The sequence below is a fragment of the Mustelus asterias genome, chromosome 20 (assembly GCF_964213995.1).
Source record: "Mustelus asterias chromosome 20, sMusAst1.hap1.1, whole genome shotgun sequence".
Taxonomy (NCBI): Eukaryota; Metazoa; Chordata; class Chondrichthyes; order Carcharhiniformes; family Triakidae; genus Mustelus; species Mustelus asterias.
Window position 1 is genome coordinate 27,295,514 of NC_135820.1, and position 17,986 is coordinate 27,313,499.

Here is a 17,986-nt window from a genome sequence, read left to right on the forward strand (position 1 = left end):
AGGCTGGCAAGCCAGTGCATTGTTGTCAAGAGTCCTTGTTTTTTTAGATAAGACATTAAATAAGGCCCATCTACTCACTCAAGTGGATGTAAAAGACCGATAGCACTACTTGAATATATGACAGAGCGGTCTACAGGTGTCTGGATCTTATACCTCAACTCACATTATTTATCATCATTACATTCACTTTTTGTGGGAGCTTGATATTCACAAATTGATCTTCATATTTTCTACACTGCAACAGTGCTTACACTTTGAAAGTTCTTCACTGACTATAAGGTGCATTGGGAAGTCCAGACGTCACGATAGACAAAAATATGACTCTCTTTCTTCCTTTCATGAAGAGATCTGATGACCAGATAAATATCTCACACAATGTTAGTTATTTCAAGGCACTGCTTCAAAGTACGTACATATGTATCAGTAGCAAGAGCCCAAGTAGCCCTTTGAGCCTGTTCTACCATTTAATGAGATGTTGGCTGATCGGATAGTAACCTCAACTCCACCCACCCTTCTGCCTAGCCCCAATAACCATTCACTCCCTTGCATATCAAGAATCTATCCACCTCTGTTTTAAAAATATTCAAAAACTCAGCTACGACCACCTTTTAAGCAGCAAGTTCCAAGGATCCCAACCCTCTGAGAAAAAAATTCTCTTCGTCTCTGTCCTAAATGGGTGACCCCTTATTTTTAAACAGTGACCCTGTTAGGGTCCTAGTCCAGAACCCCAATTACATTAGGATGCCTGATTAAACTCCAACAATTTTTTATTTTAGCATAAATGTGAGGATAGGATGCTTCACTCCAGGATCAATTCCACTGACAAATTAGGGATCTTTTATAGTAAAACAAATTTTATTTAATAATAGTTTAAACACACTCATAGCAAATTAAGTAGCTTAACTATTAACAATTGAACAATGTTTAAAAAATTAAATGAAACAACAATTTCTAACTTATCACTGTTTCAGTTCCAAATAAGCAACATTCCTCACAAAGTTAGCAATCACAAATATACTTGCTATAATACATATAGATAGCCTTGGAGTTTTCAGAGCAATATAGAGCTTTCAGAAGAGTGCAAAATTCACCTAACCAAAACCAGAATAGCCAAACCCCAACTCCTTGTCAATCACTAAGCAGAAATCCCAGGGCAACTTAAGTAAACAAAACTCCATTAATTCTACTTAACATAACCAATTGCAAGGCTGAACTGAGTAATTATCCTCCTTCCCCCAGAGTCAGATTTGCATTCCCTCTAGACTTATTGGCCAGCTATAGAAAAGAGCCAAATCTTAAAACATTCCCCTTTAAAAATAAAGTATATCAATAGCACAGTATCATCACACCCCTAGAACTAGATTCTCCCACAAAAGGAAACATCCTCTCTACATCCATCATGCTGACCCCTCAGGATCTTATATATTTCAATCAAGTCAACTCACTCTTCTAAACTCCAGCGGATACAAGCCAAGTGTAAATTATAACATTCTATAAGCTTTCCTAATTACTTGCCTAATTACTTTATGATTCATGCACTAAGACACCCAGATTCTTATACAGATGCACTATAGAAAGCATCCTTTTGGTTGTAATACAGCTTGGTATGGCTCTGTCCAAGATCACAAAAAAACTACAAAGGGTCGTGAACGAAGCCCAGTCCATCATTCAAACCAGCCTACCACCCGTTGACACTGTCTACACTTCCTGTTGCCTCGGAAAAGCAGTTAGCATAATTAAAGACCCCACGCACCCGAGACATTCTCTCTTCCACCTTCTTCTGTTGGGAAAAAGATACAAAAGTCTGAGGTCATGTACCAACTGACTCGAGAACAGCTTCTTCCCTGCTTCATCAGAGTTATGAATGGACCTACCTTGCACAAAGTTGATCTTTCTCTACATCCAAGCTATGACTGTAACACTACATTCTGCACTCTCTCCTTTCCTTCTCTATGTAGGGTATGCTTTGCCTGTATAGCATGCAAGAAACAATATTTTTCACTGTATAATACATGTGACAAATCAAATCAATTGACTGTAACACTACATTCTGCACCCTCTCCTTTCCTTCTCTATGAATGGTATGCTTTGTCTGAATAGTGCGCGAGAAACAATGCTTTCCACTGTATATTAATACATGTGACAAATCAAATCAAAAATCCCTCTACACACCAGAACTCTGCAATCTCTCACCATTCAGATATTTTTTAAAATCCCGCCAAAATGAATCTAACAGGGAACTGGCCCCATATTAAAATTCCCCATCCCACCTATAAGCAATTGTGTTTTTTTTATATATAGCATCTATCATGTCCTCATGACTTCTTAGTCTCTCTGAGTTCCAATCCTCCAGGTCGAGTCCGCCAGTATCCCAGGCTGCACGGCACAGAGAAGCCGGCCGTGCCCTCGCGCCTGCGCAGTTGGTGTTGGCGGGGTTCTAGTTTTCCCAGGTTGCCACGCGCCAGGCCTGTTTACCTGCGGCCGATCGCAGGAATTTTTTTTTATTTTTCTTCAATCCGTCGGGTTGTGCGCCCATCCCGCCCGCAATCATGGTAAGAAGGTTCGATAACCGAACACAGGGCTCGGATGAATGATGCGGGTTGTATATTGCAAAAGCCCGGCTAATGCGGCCGGCAGGTTAGGGCGCTAACGGGCGGCTTACCCCAGAGTGCGGCCTAGTAGTCGGGCTTTGGGTGACTGGCTTCAAACCGACCGGGCCTGGCTTTCACACTAAATCACTTACCGTGCTTGGCACCCTGTGAGTTTCCAAACCAGTACCAAGCCCTAAATAACCTCGGCCGCAGCGTTCACTGCCTCTGGTCGGTTCATCCTGGGATCTGTGAAAGAGTTTCCCATTCATTTGGACTTGGTTACATATTGAAACTGTGATTAGGGGGAAAACACAACGAACACAGAGGATGGTGAGGCTAATGTTTCTGAGTCGAATCCTGCACCCCCATACCAATATCCCACTGGCGAAAGATCTCACTTAAAATATTAACCCGTTTGTTTTGGGATCTAATTGATTTGTGTTGTTTAAGGATTTTTCATACCCATTTTGACCCTCACTGGAGTCGGTAACCTGCTGATAATTTCTAGAGCCTTGTCAAGGAAACCCATTGGTAGCTGACCAGTTATTTTTTTAAAGAATGGCTGATATTTTTGTAATGTATGACACCCCAAAGTGCATTCTGAAGAGTACCAGTGTTGGAGCAAATGCACAGCAAGCTCCCACATTTGCAATGTGATTAAGACCAATCTGTTCCTTGTAATGTTGATTGAGCGATAAATATTGACCAAGACTCCCTTACAAAATAGTGTTGTGGGATCTTTTGCATCCACTACAGAGTGCAGACAGAGCTTGGTTTAATGTCTGATGTGAAAGATTGATAATATTGTCAGTGGTAATATTATTCCTTGCACATTATTTTTAAAAAATACTAGAAAGCAAAATGAGTAAATTTGTGTAAACATGTTGCCAGGACTAGAATAGCAGGACAACATGTTGATCAATAACTTGCATTAAGTTGATCTTTCTCTCCACCCTAGCTATGACTGTAACACTACTTTCTGCACTCTCTCGTTTCCTTCTCTGAATGGTATGCTCTGTGTTGCATGCAAGAAACAATACTTTTCACTGTATGCTGATACATGTGACAATAAATCAAACAATACTATCAAGTAACACAAACATTGATGTTAAAAACCAAAAGCTGTTTGGTTTCCATAATTTTTTGGCTATTTACTACTGCATTACAAAATGTTTTTGCATTTTAAATAATGCTCTTTCGCAGCATGTAGTGTATGTTCTACATTGTTTTGGAGCAAACAAGTATATTGTGAGCAATGTGGAAGCTAGCTTTCCTGAAATCCACCTTACTTGGAAAAGGAAATCTCACTCTCCCTTGCTCCAGAGTGAGGAGAATGCAACAGTTAGAACTGGTACAAACAGAAACTGCCGTGTGCAACACCCAATAGTTTGAATCCTTGTATTTGCAGAGAGGAAGCATTCATTGTTTTACCTAGGTTGTACATCATACTCTGATCTTGAATAAAATGGCAGTGTGTTGATTCACTACAACCCAGTAAAATATTCAGCCAATATTTCTAATTGCAAGCACAGGCATTGTATTGTCAAAATGTTGGAGAATACAAGAGGTTGCATTTATATGGCACCGTTAATGCATTAAATAGTGTATTGAGCATGAGGAAGAGTAGTTAGCCTTCTCTGTGAATACTGCAGTGTAAGCTTAAAGCTTTTTATTTATTAGTGTCACAAGTAGGCTTACACTGCAATGACGTTACTGTGAAAATACCCTAGTTGCCATACTCCGGCGCCTGTTTTGGTACACCGAGGGAGAATTTAGCATGGCCAATGCACCTAACCAGCACGTCTTTCGGACTGTGGGAGGAAACTAGAGCACCTGGAGGTGCACATGCCGACACAGGCAGAACATGCAGACGGTGACCCAAGCTGGGAATTGAATCCGTGTCCCTGGCACTGTGAGTCAGCAGTGCTAACCACTGTGCCACCGTGCTGTAAACTGAATATAAGTACTTTTATTTAATTTTAAAGCAACAAGTCTCATCTGGGTTGAATATTTGGGTTTGGGTATTCACTGCAGTGACGGCTTTATTTTCCGCTTTTAAAAAAAAACTGAGGTGTGAATCAAGGGTTATGTTCGAAAGTCAGAAAATAGTTGGACCGACTGGGCTGAAGTTCGGTTGGCGTAGTGAGCATTTGGATTAATAGTTTTATTTCCCCTTCAGACGGTGGGTAAGAGCAGCAAGATGCTTCAGCATATTGACTACAGAATGAGATGCATCCTTCAGGATGGGCGCATCTTCATTGGGACCTTCAAGGCTTTCGACAAACACATGAATCTCATCCTTTGTGACTGCGATGAATTCAGGAAGATCAAGTAAGCTCACTCTAAATTCCAATGCAGGTGGCTGGAACTTATATTCCATAATAAACCTGTACCTGCAACTGGTGCTATCTGCTTCACTAAGTACATTCCATGAGAGGGCCTTGTTTTTATTGATTACCTGTAAAGACTCGCATTCCAACCACTATCTTGTAAATTGAGTTTGTGTCTATATATGCCCTGTTTGTGATCGCAACTCCCACTCACCTGATGAAGGGGCAGTGCTCCGAAAGCTTGTGGCTTGTGCTACCAAATAAACCAGTTGGTCTTTAACCTGGCGTTGTGAGACTTCTTACTGTGTTTAACCCAGTCCAACACCAGCATCTCCACATCATGTTTTTATATAGCGTAGCCATTTGTCTGAAGTTTTGACTTCCTGGCCAATCTTGAAAGTTTTGTTTTTCAAAAAAAAGGACTACATTATCCCTAACACAGTGCAGAATTCTGTCTATTTTCTGCCATTACCTTTTTGAGAAAACTGATTATCCTTTATTACAAACTGCCCAGTATCAACCTTCCAGAACTATCGAAAATAAATGCAAAATACTGCATATGCTGGAATCTGAAACAAAAACCGAAAAAAGCTGGAAAATCTCAGCAGGTCTGACAGCATCTGTGGAGAGAGAGTATAGCCAACGTTTCGAGTCTAAATGACCCATTGTCTGACGGGGCGGCACAGTGGTTAGCACTGCTGCTTCACAGCACCAGGGACTCGGGTTCAATTCTGACCTCGGGTCACTGTCTGGAGTTTTCCATCTTTTTTTTTTTAACTCCACACACTGTGGTGTTTACACATTCTCCCCGTGTCTGTGTCGGTTTCCTCCCACAGTTCAAAGATAGAAACATAGAAACCCTACAGTGCAGAAGGAGGCCATTCGGCCCATCGAGTCTGCACCGACCACAATCCCACCCAGGCCCTACACCCACATATTTTACCCGCTAATCCCTCTAACCTACGCATCCCAGGACTCTAAGGGACAATTTTTAACCTGGCCAATCAACCTAACCCGCACATCTTTGGACTGTGGGAGGAAACCGGAGCACCCAGAGGAAACCCACGCAGACACGAGGAGAATGTGCAAACTCCACACAGACAGTGACCCGAGCCGGGAATCGAACCCGGGACCCTGGAGCTGTGAAGCAGCAGTGCTAACCACTGTGCTACCGTGCCGCCCAAAGATGTGCAAGTTAGATTGATTGGCCATTGATCTTCGTGTCAGGGGATTAACAGGGTGAATATGTGGGGTTATGGGAATAGGGCCTCGGTAGGACTGTGGTTGGTGCGGACCCGATGGGCTGAATGGCCTCCTTCTGCATATAGGGATTCTATGACCTATGATCAAGTAATGAAGTAAAGAATGCCAGTGAAAGGGATTCTAGTGCCCTGTTTAGTCTTACTCCGCATCTGAAAACATTAAGATATGTCCATTTGTCTTATAGAACTTTCTAAAATCTCAAGTGCCTTTAAGGGCACCTGTTGATCTGCATTGAAAAGCGGACATGTGAATTATATATCTGTGCTCGACTTCTTAGCATCCAGAACAGTGTCTAGATATTGTGTTTCATAAACAAGTCATAGAACAATGCAGCACGGAAACAGACCTTCAACCCAACCGGTCCATGCTACCATGGTGCCCTCCCAGCTAGTTTCAATTGCCTGCGTTTGCCCATATCCCTCTAATCCTTTCGTATCCAAATGCTTTTTAAATGTTGCTATTGAACGTGCCTCAACCACTTTCTCAGGTAGCTCATTCCATTCATGCACCACCCTCTTCATGAAGAAGTTGCCCCTCGGGTTCCTTTTAAATTCTTGCCCTCTCATCTTAAACGAATGCCCTCTAGTTTTCAAATCCCTTGCCCTGGGACAAAGACTGTGTGTTCATCCTATCGATACCCCTCATGATTTTATTCACCTCAGTAAGGTCACCCCTCATTCTTCTACATTCCAAGGAATAAAGCCCTAGCCTGGCCAACCACTCCCTATAACTCAGGCCCACTAGTCCTGGCAGCACCCTTGTAAGTCTTTGCACTCCAGTTTATCAGTGTCTTTCCTATAACAGGGTGACTAAAACTGTACACAATAATCCCAAGTACCAATGACTTAAACAACTTTAACATAATGTCCTATACTCAGTGACCTGACTCATGAAAGCCAGTGTGCTAAACACCTTCATCACTCTGTCCATCTGTGACACTACTTTCAGTGAACTATTTACTTGTACTCCTCGGTTCCTCTATTCCTCAGCACTCCCAGGGCCCTACCATTCATTCTGGTTTGACTTTCCAAAATGCAACACCTCACACCTGTCTGTATTGAAATCCATTTGCTAATTCTCGGCCCACTTCCCTAACTGATCACGGTCACTTGAACATTAAAGGAAAAGCATCTTTTAATGCTCTTGATTTGTAATTTTGTTACTTCTCGACAACATAGAACGAGGATTGCAGATTCCATTTGGCCATTGACAACATCCAGCATTTAATAGTTAACTGTATATGTGGGTGTTCGGTGAGGGTTATCAGCTCTGATAGTTAACTTGTCTGCAATCACTTCCTAGATTAAATGAGGAATGGGAATTTGGATAAGTTACTGAAAGATAGAAGGCAAAGTGGAGCCATAACCCAGTAGGGCCAGTAAATTCCAAACAGCAACTTTGTTCCTTGTGAGCTCGATATCTGTGTTTCAAGGATGGTCACATTCTGATGTGTCCCTGAAAGAGCTGGGTGGTTAGTGTTCTGTTTGATCAGTAAGGTGTGATTCAGTGTAACTGAAGGCATAGTTTTAAGAAACTGGGGTAAAGTACTCGTTATGAAAACTTGGTTCTTTTATGTTCTCACAAGGCCAAAAAACTCCAAGCAGCCCGAGCGGGAAGAGAAACGTGTTCTTGGACTGGTGTTGCTTCGAGGTGAAACCCTGGTTTCTATGACCGTGGAAGGACCTCCTCCCAAAGACGTGAGTATCTGGATTTAATGGAGGTCATGGGGGTTGGATAATTCTGACAAAAAGGAATAAAAGTTAATTTTAGGAAACTTGTTTGGTATCTGGGGCATTTAGTTTCCCACCTTGTTTTGGTATTCTATAACATAGTGGTAAATTCAGTGACTAGTTATAGAATAGGATATAGAACAGTACAGCACAGTACAGGCCCTTCGGCCCACGATGTTGTGCCGAGCTTTGTCTGAAACCAAGATCAAGCTATCCCACTCCCTTTCATTCTAGTGTGTTCCATGTGCCTATCCAATAACCACTTGAAAGTTCCTAAAGTGTCCGATTCCACTATCACAGCAGGCAGTCCATTCCACACCTCAACGACTCTGAGTAAAGAACCTTCCTCGGACATCCCTCCTATATCTCCCACCATGAGCCTTATAGTTATGCCCCCAAGTAACAGCTACATCCACCCGAGGAAATAGTCTCTGAACGTCCACTCTATCTATCCCCCTCATCATCTTATAACCACTATTAAGTTGCCTCTCAACCTCCTCCGTTCTAAAGAGAAAAGCCTAGCTCCCTCAACCTTTCCTCATAAGACCTACCCTCCAAACCAGGCAGCATCCTGGTAAATCTCCTTTGCACTCTTTCCAGTGCTTCCACATCCTTCTTATAGTGAGGTGACCAGAACTGCACACAATATTCCAAATGTGGTCTCACCAAGGTCCTGTACAGTTGCAGCATAACCCCATGGCTCTTAAACTCAACCCCCCTGTTAATAAACGCTAACACACTATAGGCCTTCTTCACGGAGAACAAAATGATTGAAGTGGTTGGGGCAGAGAATATTGTGCTTTTAAAAGAATATTGTGCAGTATTTGACAAAGAAAGATAAAAGACAGGGGAGTGAGGAGATACAGTGTGATTGCTGTATAAATTGCACAGACTAATTTGGCCAAACAATAATACAGATGGAGGGTGAGAAAGTAGGGTCCCAAACCAGTGTCCTCTGCTTGAACAAGGGGGATTGCAATAGGATGAGGGCGGAGTTGGCTAATGTAGACTGGGAACACAGACTAATTGGTGGGACAGTTGAGGAACGGTGGAGGATTTTTAAGGAGATTTTTCTCAGTACTCAGCAAAAATATATTCCAGTGAAAAAGAAGGAATATAAGAAAAGGGATAACCAGCCATGGATAACTAAGGAGATAAAGGAGAGTATCAAATTAAAAACCAATGCATACAGAGTAGCCAAGATTAGTGAGGAACTAGAAAATTGGGAAGACTTTAAAAAACAACCAAAGAACTACTAAGAAAGCAATAAAGAAAGGAAAGATAGATTATGAAAGTAAACTAGCGCAAAATATAAAAACTAATAGTAAAAGTTTTTACAAATATATAAAACGGAAAAGAGTGGCTAAAGTAAATGTTGGTCCCTTAGAAGATGAGAAGGGGGATTTAATAATAGGAAACGAGGAAATGGCCGAGGCCTTAAACAAGTTTTTTGTGTCGGTCTTCACAGTGGAGGACACAAATAGCATACCAATAATTGACGGTCATGGGACTGTAGGGGGTGAGGACCTTAAAACGATCACTATTACTAAAGAGGTAGTGCTGGGTAGGCTAATGGGACTAAAGGTAGACAAGTCCCCTGGTCCGGATGGAATGCATCCCAGGGTACTAAAAGAAACGGCAGAAGTAATAGCAAATGCAGTGTTGTAATTTATCAAAATTCACTGGACTCTGGGGAGGTGCCAGCTGATTGGAAAACAGCTAATGTAACGCCACTGTTTAAAAAAGGAGGTAGACAAAAGGCAGGTAACTACAGGCCGGTTAGCTTAACATCCGTAGTTGGGAAAATGCTGGAATCTATCATTAAGGGAGAAATAGCAGGACACCTGGAAAAGAATGGTTCAATCAAGCAGATGCAGCATGGATTCATGAAGGGAAAGCCATGTTTGACTAATTTACTGGAATTCTTTGAGGATATGATGAGTGCGGTGGATGTGGTGTATTTAGATTTCTAGAAGGCATTCGATAAGGTGCCTCACAAAAGGTTGCTGCATAAAATAAAGGTACACGGAGTTGGGGTAAAGTGTTAGCATGGATTGAGGATTGGCTATCTAACAGAAAGCAGAGAGTTGGAATAAATGGGCGCTTTTCCGGTTGACAATCAGTGACTAGTGGCGTGCTGCAGGGATCGGTGCTAGGGCCTCAACTATTTACCATATACATAGACAATCTGGAGGAGGGGACTGAGTGTAGGGTAACAAAGTTTGCGGATGACACAAAGATGAGTGGGAAAGCAAATTGCGTGGAGGACACAGAGACTGCAGAGAGATTTGGATAGGCTAAGTGAGTGGGCAAGGATCTGGCAGATGGAGTATAACGTTGGTAAGTGAGAGGTTATCCACTTTGGAAGGAATAATAGTAAAATGGACTATTATTTAAACGGTGAAAAATTACAACATGCTACTATGCAGAGGGACCTGGGGGTCCTTGTGCATGAATCACAAAAACTCAGCTTGCAGGTGCAGCAGGTAATCAAGAAGGCAAATGGAATGTTGGCCTTTATCGCGAGAGGGATGGAGTATAAAAGCAGGGAGGTCTTGCTGCAACTGTACAGGGTACTGGTGAGGCCGCAACTCGAGTACTGTGTACAATTTTGGTCCCCTTATTTAAGAAAGGATATATTAGCTTTGGAGGGGGTACAGAGAAGGTTCACCAGGTTGATTCTGGAGATGAAGTGGTTAGCTTATGAGGAGAGATTGAGTAGACTGGGCCTGTACTCATTGGAGTTTAGAAGGTTGAGGGGAGATCTTATAGAGACATATAAGATAATGAAGGGGCTAGAGGGGATAGAAGCAGCGAGGTTATTTCCACTTACAATGGAAACAAGAACTAGGGGGCATAGCCTCAAAATACGGGGGAGACAATTTAGAACAGAGTTGAGGAGGAACAACTTCTCCCAGAGGGTAGTGAATCTTTGGAATTCTCTGCCCAATGAAGCAGTAGAGGCTACCTCGTTAAATGTGTTTAAGTCACAGATAGATAGATTTTTAACCATTAAGGGTTATGGGGGGCGGGCGGGTGGGTAAGTGGAACTGAACCCACTATCAGATCAGCCATGATCTTATTGAATGGCAGAGCAGGCTTGAGGGGCTAGATGGCCTACTCCTGCTCCTATTTCTTATGTTCAAACCCTGACCTAAATGGCTGTGATTCTAACTAGAGCTGTATTCCACTTTGAACTATAAGGTAAACAATAGCTAAAATAGTTGATGAGTTCCAGTAGATTTTTCAGGTTGTAACCTAGCGTTGGCTAGTTATAATGATTTTAGATTGCAAGTCTATAGCTAGATAGTGCTGAAGCTATTTAGACCATGAACTAAATAAAGCTGGACCCATGAACAGTGTTTGTGATCAATTGGTTTGCAGTAGTTGGCTTGTGGCTGATGTTTATCATATCTTGTTTGCAACTTCAAATCTCCGGCCCTTTCCTTCATGAGTCACCAATATAAAAAGATGTTACTAAAGTGAAATGATGGATGTTGACTTCTGGGAGCTCCATTTAAAATAAAATGCTAAAACACAGGTCTGGCTTCTTGAATTGAGTTGGCAAGGTTTTACAGTATCTTGCTACATATCGATGTTTGCAAGAGCCCAAGATGACAAAAAGCCATAAAGTCTCCATTGCTGGTCAGATTAAAGAATTTCACTGACTCCCATGTCTTGGCCATCACTGGGTCAGAAAGCAAGACAGTGCAGCATTGCTTCAGATGTGCACTGGGCCAATTTATTATGGTGTGAGTACCAGGGCAAATGCACTGGCGGATTCAAGTGGATGCCAGTGCATGGGATCAAACTGGGAGATCTGGTGGGAAAGTAACTAAATAACATTCTCTCTGTCATTCAGTTATTCGTTGTTGTGTTAGATTTGGATTTTTGCTCTTGCCAGGCAGATTTCTTCGATCACTTACTCTTCCTTTCTAATTGCAGACTGGAATCGCTCGCGTGCCTCTTGCTGGTGCAGCTGGAGGTCCTGGTATTGGTCGGGCAGCAGGTCGTGGTGTTCCTGCTGGAGCACCAATGCCACAGGCTCCAGCTGGGTTATCAGGTCCTGTCCGAGGAGTAGGAGGACCATCTCAGCAGGTAAAAACCTTTCTGACTCTGTCCCTTTCGGTCATCCCTGTGCTGCAATACTTAATTTTGCCCAGCTGGACAGATAATAAACTGCAGTATACATGACTGAAAACTGTTTATGTTAAAATGTGTGTATCTCCATTCTACTGATGGGTACAGCATCTTGTCCAGACTCAGTTTGAGGACAAATCAGTGGGTTGATTTAGCACTTGTATAGTTGTGTAAATAAAGGGGGGGGGGATTATACTCATAAATATTGTTGCAAAGAGACATGTTGCCAAAGCTTTTTGTCTTTCACTCATCAGGACAAATGAAAGAATGTCAAATTTCAAACAATCACACCAATTCCTACTTCAGGGGAAAAGGGTACTGATTGGTTGGCCTGGGGACTTTGGCCAAGGTGTTGCCATGGTGAAAGCCACAGGGAACCGTAGGCTCTCCAATCTGCTGGGTAATTTAAAATGTTCACAAGGCTTGAACACGTAACATAGCTTTTGTTTGGAGAGAAAGGCCCCTGCAAGTGCATGTATGTCACTTTGGCAAGGGTAAGAGAGGCATGTTACGAGTTCAACTTGTACGTATAAAGAGTGAATACATACATAATTTTATCTATTTACCTAATGTCACTGCCTAGTGTACTGTGCTTGGAAATTTTTTCTGTATTTACATTTACTGAAAACGTGCTCATCAACAGTAGTGATTCGGACGGTCAGTGCCTTTTGTAGAATTTCCTCAGTAGATCTACTGTGACTTTTTCCATGGGAAGTTGGGACCAATATTCTCTCTCGCTTCTGTCTGCTGTGTGGAGCTGGCTTGCTGTACCTTATCCTGCATTTTCAAGGGAATGTTGCTTGTGTACGACCAGTTTTGTATTCTGCCTGCCTCATTCCCAATTGCTGCGCAACTGCACATCAATACAACTTGGAGGGAGCATTTCTTGGGAATATGTAGGTTTCCCTCATTGGTGATGTTATAGTTGCAGGGGTTGGAGTTCATGAGAATTCCTCTATAGATGGATAGTAGTTGATTGTGTGTCACAGACCAGTGGGAACCAAATACAGCAAATGTGGCATATTGCCATATTTACTTCAGAAAAGAGTCCATGTAATTATTGTTGCTGTTTATTTCGATGTAAACAGGTGATGACACCTCAGGCACGCGGAACTGTTGCAGCAGCTGCAGTCACGTCCAGTATTGCAGCAGCACCTCAGCAATATCCCCCAGGCCGTGGAGGTCCACCACCAATGGGACGAGGAGCTCCCCCTCCAGGTGAGAACTTGATGCAACATCGATATTGTGAGATTGTGGTGATGAACAATGATATGTAATAGGGCTACTAGAGATGGACGTACACAGAAGCTACCTGTTCCGTCACAAAAGAAAATGAAGACTTGGATTTCTATAGCGCTTTTCATCACCACGTGACATCTCAAAGTGCTTTATTGCTAGTGAAGTATAAGTGTAGTTGTAATGTTGTAAACACCACAGCTAATTTGTATTTGGAGCATTCAGTCAGTCTATACTGCAGTCCAATTAGCAGCGTTCCTTTTCTACTCCATTATTAGCTGAGCTCATGTTGAAGCAGATTAAAGGTTTGAAGCAGGAAGCCTGCAGAGTTACTGAAAGATTGTTAACTTCTGATATGTTAGTGTTTATAACTTCCCAATTTATTGTACATGATAAGTTCACAATTGTGTGTCTATGGTGGACACTTGTGAAAAGTGAAACTTTAATCTTACATTATAAGAATCTGTGTCATTAGGAGTTGAGTGTTTTCTGGGAGTCCCTCGGGATCGAGGATGACTTGCCCCCACTCTGGTTCAGTGGGTTCTGAGATGGCTGATGATTCCAATTCATGATACTGCATGCGGGACGTTGGGAATTAAATATTCAGAGCTTATTTTCCCTAACCCAACTGGCTCTTGGGGAGCAGAGATCTGTGCTTTGATCCCCACTCTGTGTTGAGTTAGCTAGTTTTTGCTAGAAGAGCAGTAGAGTGATTGGGCTCAGTGCCTGATTTGAGAGTTGCTACTGGGTTTCTAAGACACGATTGGGCTCTGCTGCCTCCAAGATTGTTCAATCTGTCATTCACTTGTATGGGGCAGCAGAGTGTGCTCTGTTGATTACCCAGGCACGCTAACTTAGGAAAGAAGGGGGGTTTCTCGCTTAAATCACATGGTTTGTGTTTGTTTCCTATGAAATGTGGTTCTAATGTGTTCACAGGTATGATGGGTCCTCCCCCTGGCATGAGACCACCTATGGGTCCACCAATGGGAATGCCTCCTGGTCGCGGAGCACCAATGGGAATGCCACCAGGAATGCGACCCCCGCCACCAGGAATGCGAGGTGAGTGTTTGAATAAGTATTGAATACGTGTTGAATTAGAGTTGGAATGCCAGTTTATTTAAAGTTGTAATTATGTCCAAGTGCATTCAAATTTAATCTCGCAGTAGTCAGATGGTCATGATCCTGCCCCAGCAACCCAGAAGTTGAGAAAGTGTGAAATTGAGCTCAAAAGCTAGTGATGTGTGGGCTATCATCAGAACATGATTGTGAAAGATGTCAGCTGATCATTAAATGACCCAGCTGGTTCAGGGAAGGAGCCTGTCACTCCGACATTTTCAGACTCGCCTCTGTTCCATTTCTATGTAGTTAACTGATTATCTTTGACTGTCTCATCCACCTTGCAAGAAGTAATTATTTTATAAGATATAGTTTATACAGCTGGTTTCAGAGGCTCTCTTCCCATGCCAGTGTTGTGTTTGCTAGATGCTCCATAATGACTGAACTCTATTCTTCCCAAGTAGGTAATTTTTATTACTGGCAAGAGTTAATGACGTGTATAAATCCAACAGAAATTCAGGAGGAACTTCTTTAACCGAAGACTGGTGTGAATGTGGAACACTTTATCGCATTACCAGTTGAGATAAATAGTATAAATGCATTTAAGAGCAAATTAGATGTACACAGGAGGGAGAAAAGAATAGAGGATGTGCTGATAAGGTTAGCTGGAGAGCGGAGGGAGGTGGTTTGTTAGGCTAAATGGCCTTCCTTTAGATTCAGTGCACTCTTAAGATCATTCACAGTTGGCAAAGTCTTAATTGCAGCAGTAGGTATATATCTGTCCCACTCAATGCATCTTGCCCTCTTAGACTGAAATGGAAGATTGTGATTTGTGTATCAGTGAAGGAGCAGTTAATGCTGCTGTTACAAGTCTTAAGTGTTCATACCTACAACTTTCTTTTAGCAGTCCCTTTTTCCTGGCTCCTTTCCCCATCTCTCTCTAGCACCTTTGCAATCCTTCATGGGAGCATTACGGAGCAAAATTTGTCACCAAGCCACATGCAGACATATTGGGGTAGTTGACCAACTATTTGCTCAAAGAATTAAGTTTTAAGATGTGTCTTGAAGGAGGGGTGCAGTCATGGAAGAATGTGAAGGATTGATTACCATCACACCCTTAAAAAAAAAAGGATCATCCATTTAAGACCGAGATGAGAACATTTCTGAGGGTCATGAGCCTTTGGAACTCTTCCTCAAAAGGCAGTGGAAGCCGAGTCTTTGAATATTTTTAAGGCAGAGCTAGATAAATTCTTGATCAGAAAGGTTATTAAAGGTAGGTAGGAATGTGGCTGAGCAGACTAGAGAGGCCGAATGGTCTACTTCTACACCTAATTTGTTTGTACATAAAGATCTGGGTGAACAGAACTTGCACTTGCTCACTTACACTGGCTCCAGGTTATGCAATGTAAAAATGAGGAGCTGGAGTAGGTCACTTGGCCCCTTTAGCCTGCTCAGCCATTCAGCAAGATCATGGCTGTTCTGGACTCTGTAACAGCGACTAAAGACCGTGGCTTTAGTTTTCCCAATTGGAGAAATTTTAGCTCGTGCAGTACTGTATGTCAGACCAGCAAGAGAACATTATCACATTCCTGTTCTTCCTTGCACCTCAACTTGGTAAGGAAAAGGCACAGGTTCACTCTCTCAGCTGCAAACAATGTTTAGCACACCTCAGTATTTAGCTTGTTTTTTTTGTAGAAATACAAGCCTAACTGCAAGAGAATTGTCTCCTTGTATATCTAAATGTGTGGTTTCCCTTTCAGGTCCTCCACCACCTGGCATGCGACCACCAAGACCATGAAAATAAAACTAACCAAGATGTTGGGGTTGATGATGTACGTGGAATGTTTGACTGCTGTGATGGGGATGGTGTCCTGAACAGAGACTTTCCAAATCTTGCCATTTGTAATGGCTGGTGGTTGCAATGCAATCACTGAAACTTCTGGGACTTTTACGAGTAGGTTGGCATTACCATCGAACTGATTGAGATTTGTGTTTGCTTTTTATTGTAATATTTGACATTTTTATTAAAAAGTTTTGGTAAAATGAAAGGTTTGGTGTAATGATGCTTCCTGAAGTCTGTGAATTTCTGTTTCTCTACCGACAATTTGTGATTTCTGAAGCAAAGCTTTTTTAAAATTAGTAGTTTTACTGGTCTAGTAAATCCCACTGAATGGGAATCCTATTGGCTACCCTGATTTTTGCTCTCTTTAAAAAAAAACGACATTCAATGAGTAAATGTTTGCAGCACTTGGGAAGCTATTTGGCCATTATTATAGAATCACTACTATGCAGAAGGAGGCCATTTGGCCCATCAAATCTGCACTGGTTCTCTGTCAGAGCATCTTACCTAGGCCTATCCCTGTAATCCCCCTAACCTACACATCTTTGGACTGTGTGAGGAAATCTGAGCAACCAGAGGAAACCCCACATACGGGAGAATGCAAACTCCACACACACTGACCTGAGGCTGGAACTGAACCCGAGTTCCTGGTGATGTGAGGCAGCAGTGCTAACCACTATGCTGCCCCATTGTGTGGTTTACATGGACTTCAGCAAGGCGTTCAATAAGGTCCCCCATGCAAGACTTCTCAAGAAAGTGAGAGGGCATGGGATCCAAGGGGCTGTTGCCTTGTGGATCAGTACTGGCTTGCCTGCAGAGAGTGGTTGTAGATGGGTCTTTTTCTGAATGGAGGTCGGTCACCAGTGGAGTGCCCCAGGGATCTGTTCTGGGACCCTTGCTGTTTGTCATTTTCATAAATGACCTGGATGAGGAAGTGGAGGGATGGGTTGGTAAGTTTGCCGACGACACAAAGGTTGGTGGTGTTGTGGATAGGTTGGAGGGATGTCAGAAGCTGCAGCGTGACATAGATAGGATGCAAGACTGGGCGGAGAAGTGGCAGATGGACTTCAACCCGGATAAATGTGTAGTGGTCCATTTTGGCAGGTCAAATGGGATGAAGGAATATAATATCAAGGGTAAGACTTCGCAGTGTAGAGGATCAGAAGGACCTTGGGGTCCGGCTCCATAGGACTCTTAAATCGGCCTCGCAGGTAGAGCAGGTGGTTAAGAAGGCGTATGGTGTGCTGGCCTTCATCAATCGAGGAATTGAGTTTAGGAGTCGGGAGATAATGATGCAGCTTTATAAGACCCTTGTCAGACCCCACTTGGAGTACTGTGCTCAGTTCTGGTCGCCTCATTACAGGAGGGAGGTGGAAATGATTGAAAGGGTGCAGAGAAGATTTACAAGGATGTTGCCTGGATTGGTTGGCATGCCTTATGAGGATAGGCTGAGGGAGCTCGGTCTTTTCTCCTTGGAGAGACGAAGGATGAGAGGTGACCTGATAGAGGTGTACAAGATGTTGAGAGGTATAGATCGGGTGGATTCTCGGAGGCTTTTTCCCAGGGCTGAAATGGCTGCTACGAGAGGACACAGGTTTAAGGTGCTGGGGAGTAGGTACAGAGGAGATGTCAGGGGTAAGTTTTTCACTCAGAGGGTGATAGGTGAGTGGAATCGGCTGCTGTCTGGTGGTGGAGGCAAACTCGATAGGGTCTTTTAAGAGACTTCTGGATGAATACATGGGACTTAATAGGATTGAAGGTTATAAGTAAGCCCATATATAAGCCTAGGTAGGTAGGGAC

General features: G+C 42.8%; 2 protein-coding genes across 4 annotated transcripts in view; both read left to right on the forward strand.

The window, feature by feature from the left end:
• The window catches only part of LOC144508453 (acyl-coenzyme A diphosphatase NUDT19-like), a 424,531-nt gene that overhangs the window by 207,970 nt on the left and 198,575 nt on the right, over positions 1-17,986 (forward strand). The window lies entirely within an intron of this gene.
• Positions 2,386-16,394, forward strand: snrpb (small nuclear ribonucleoprotein polypeptides B and B1). Of its 2 annotated transcripts, XM_078236363.1 has the most exons (7): positions 2,386-2,552; positions 4,771-4,922; positions 7,770-7,881; positions 11,860-12,012; positions 13,143-13,272; positions 14,227-14,349; positions 16,107-16,394. In XM_078236363.1, exons 1-7 carry the CDS (start codon positions 2,550-2,552, stop codon positions 16,142-16,144), a joined length of 711 nt encoding a protein of 236 aa, XP_078092489.1. In that variant the 5' UTR covers positions 2,386-2,549; the 3' UTR covers positions 16,145-16,394. The 2 variants fall into 2 exon arrangements, with proteins under 2 accessions (XP_078092489.1, XP_078092490.1); XM_078236364.1 differs by lacking the exon at positions 2,386-2,552 and having other exon boundaries at positions 4,814-4,933; positions 7,780-7,881.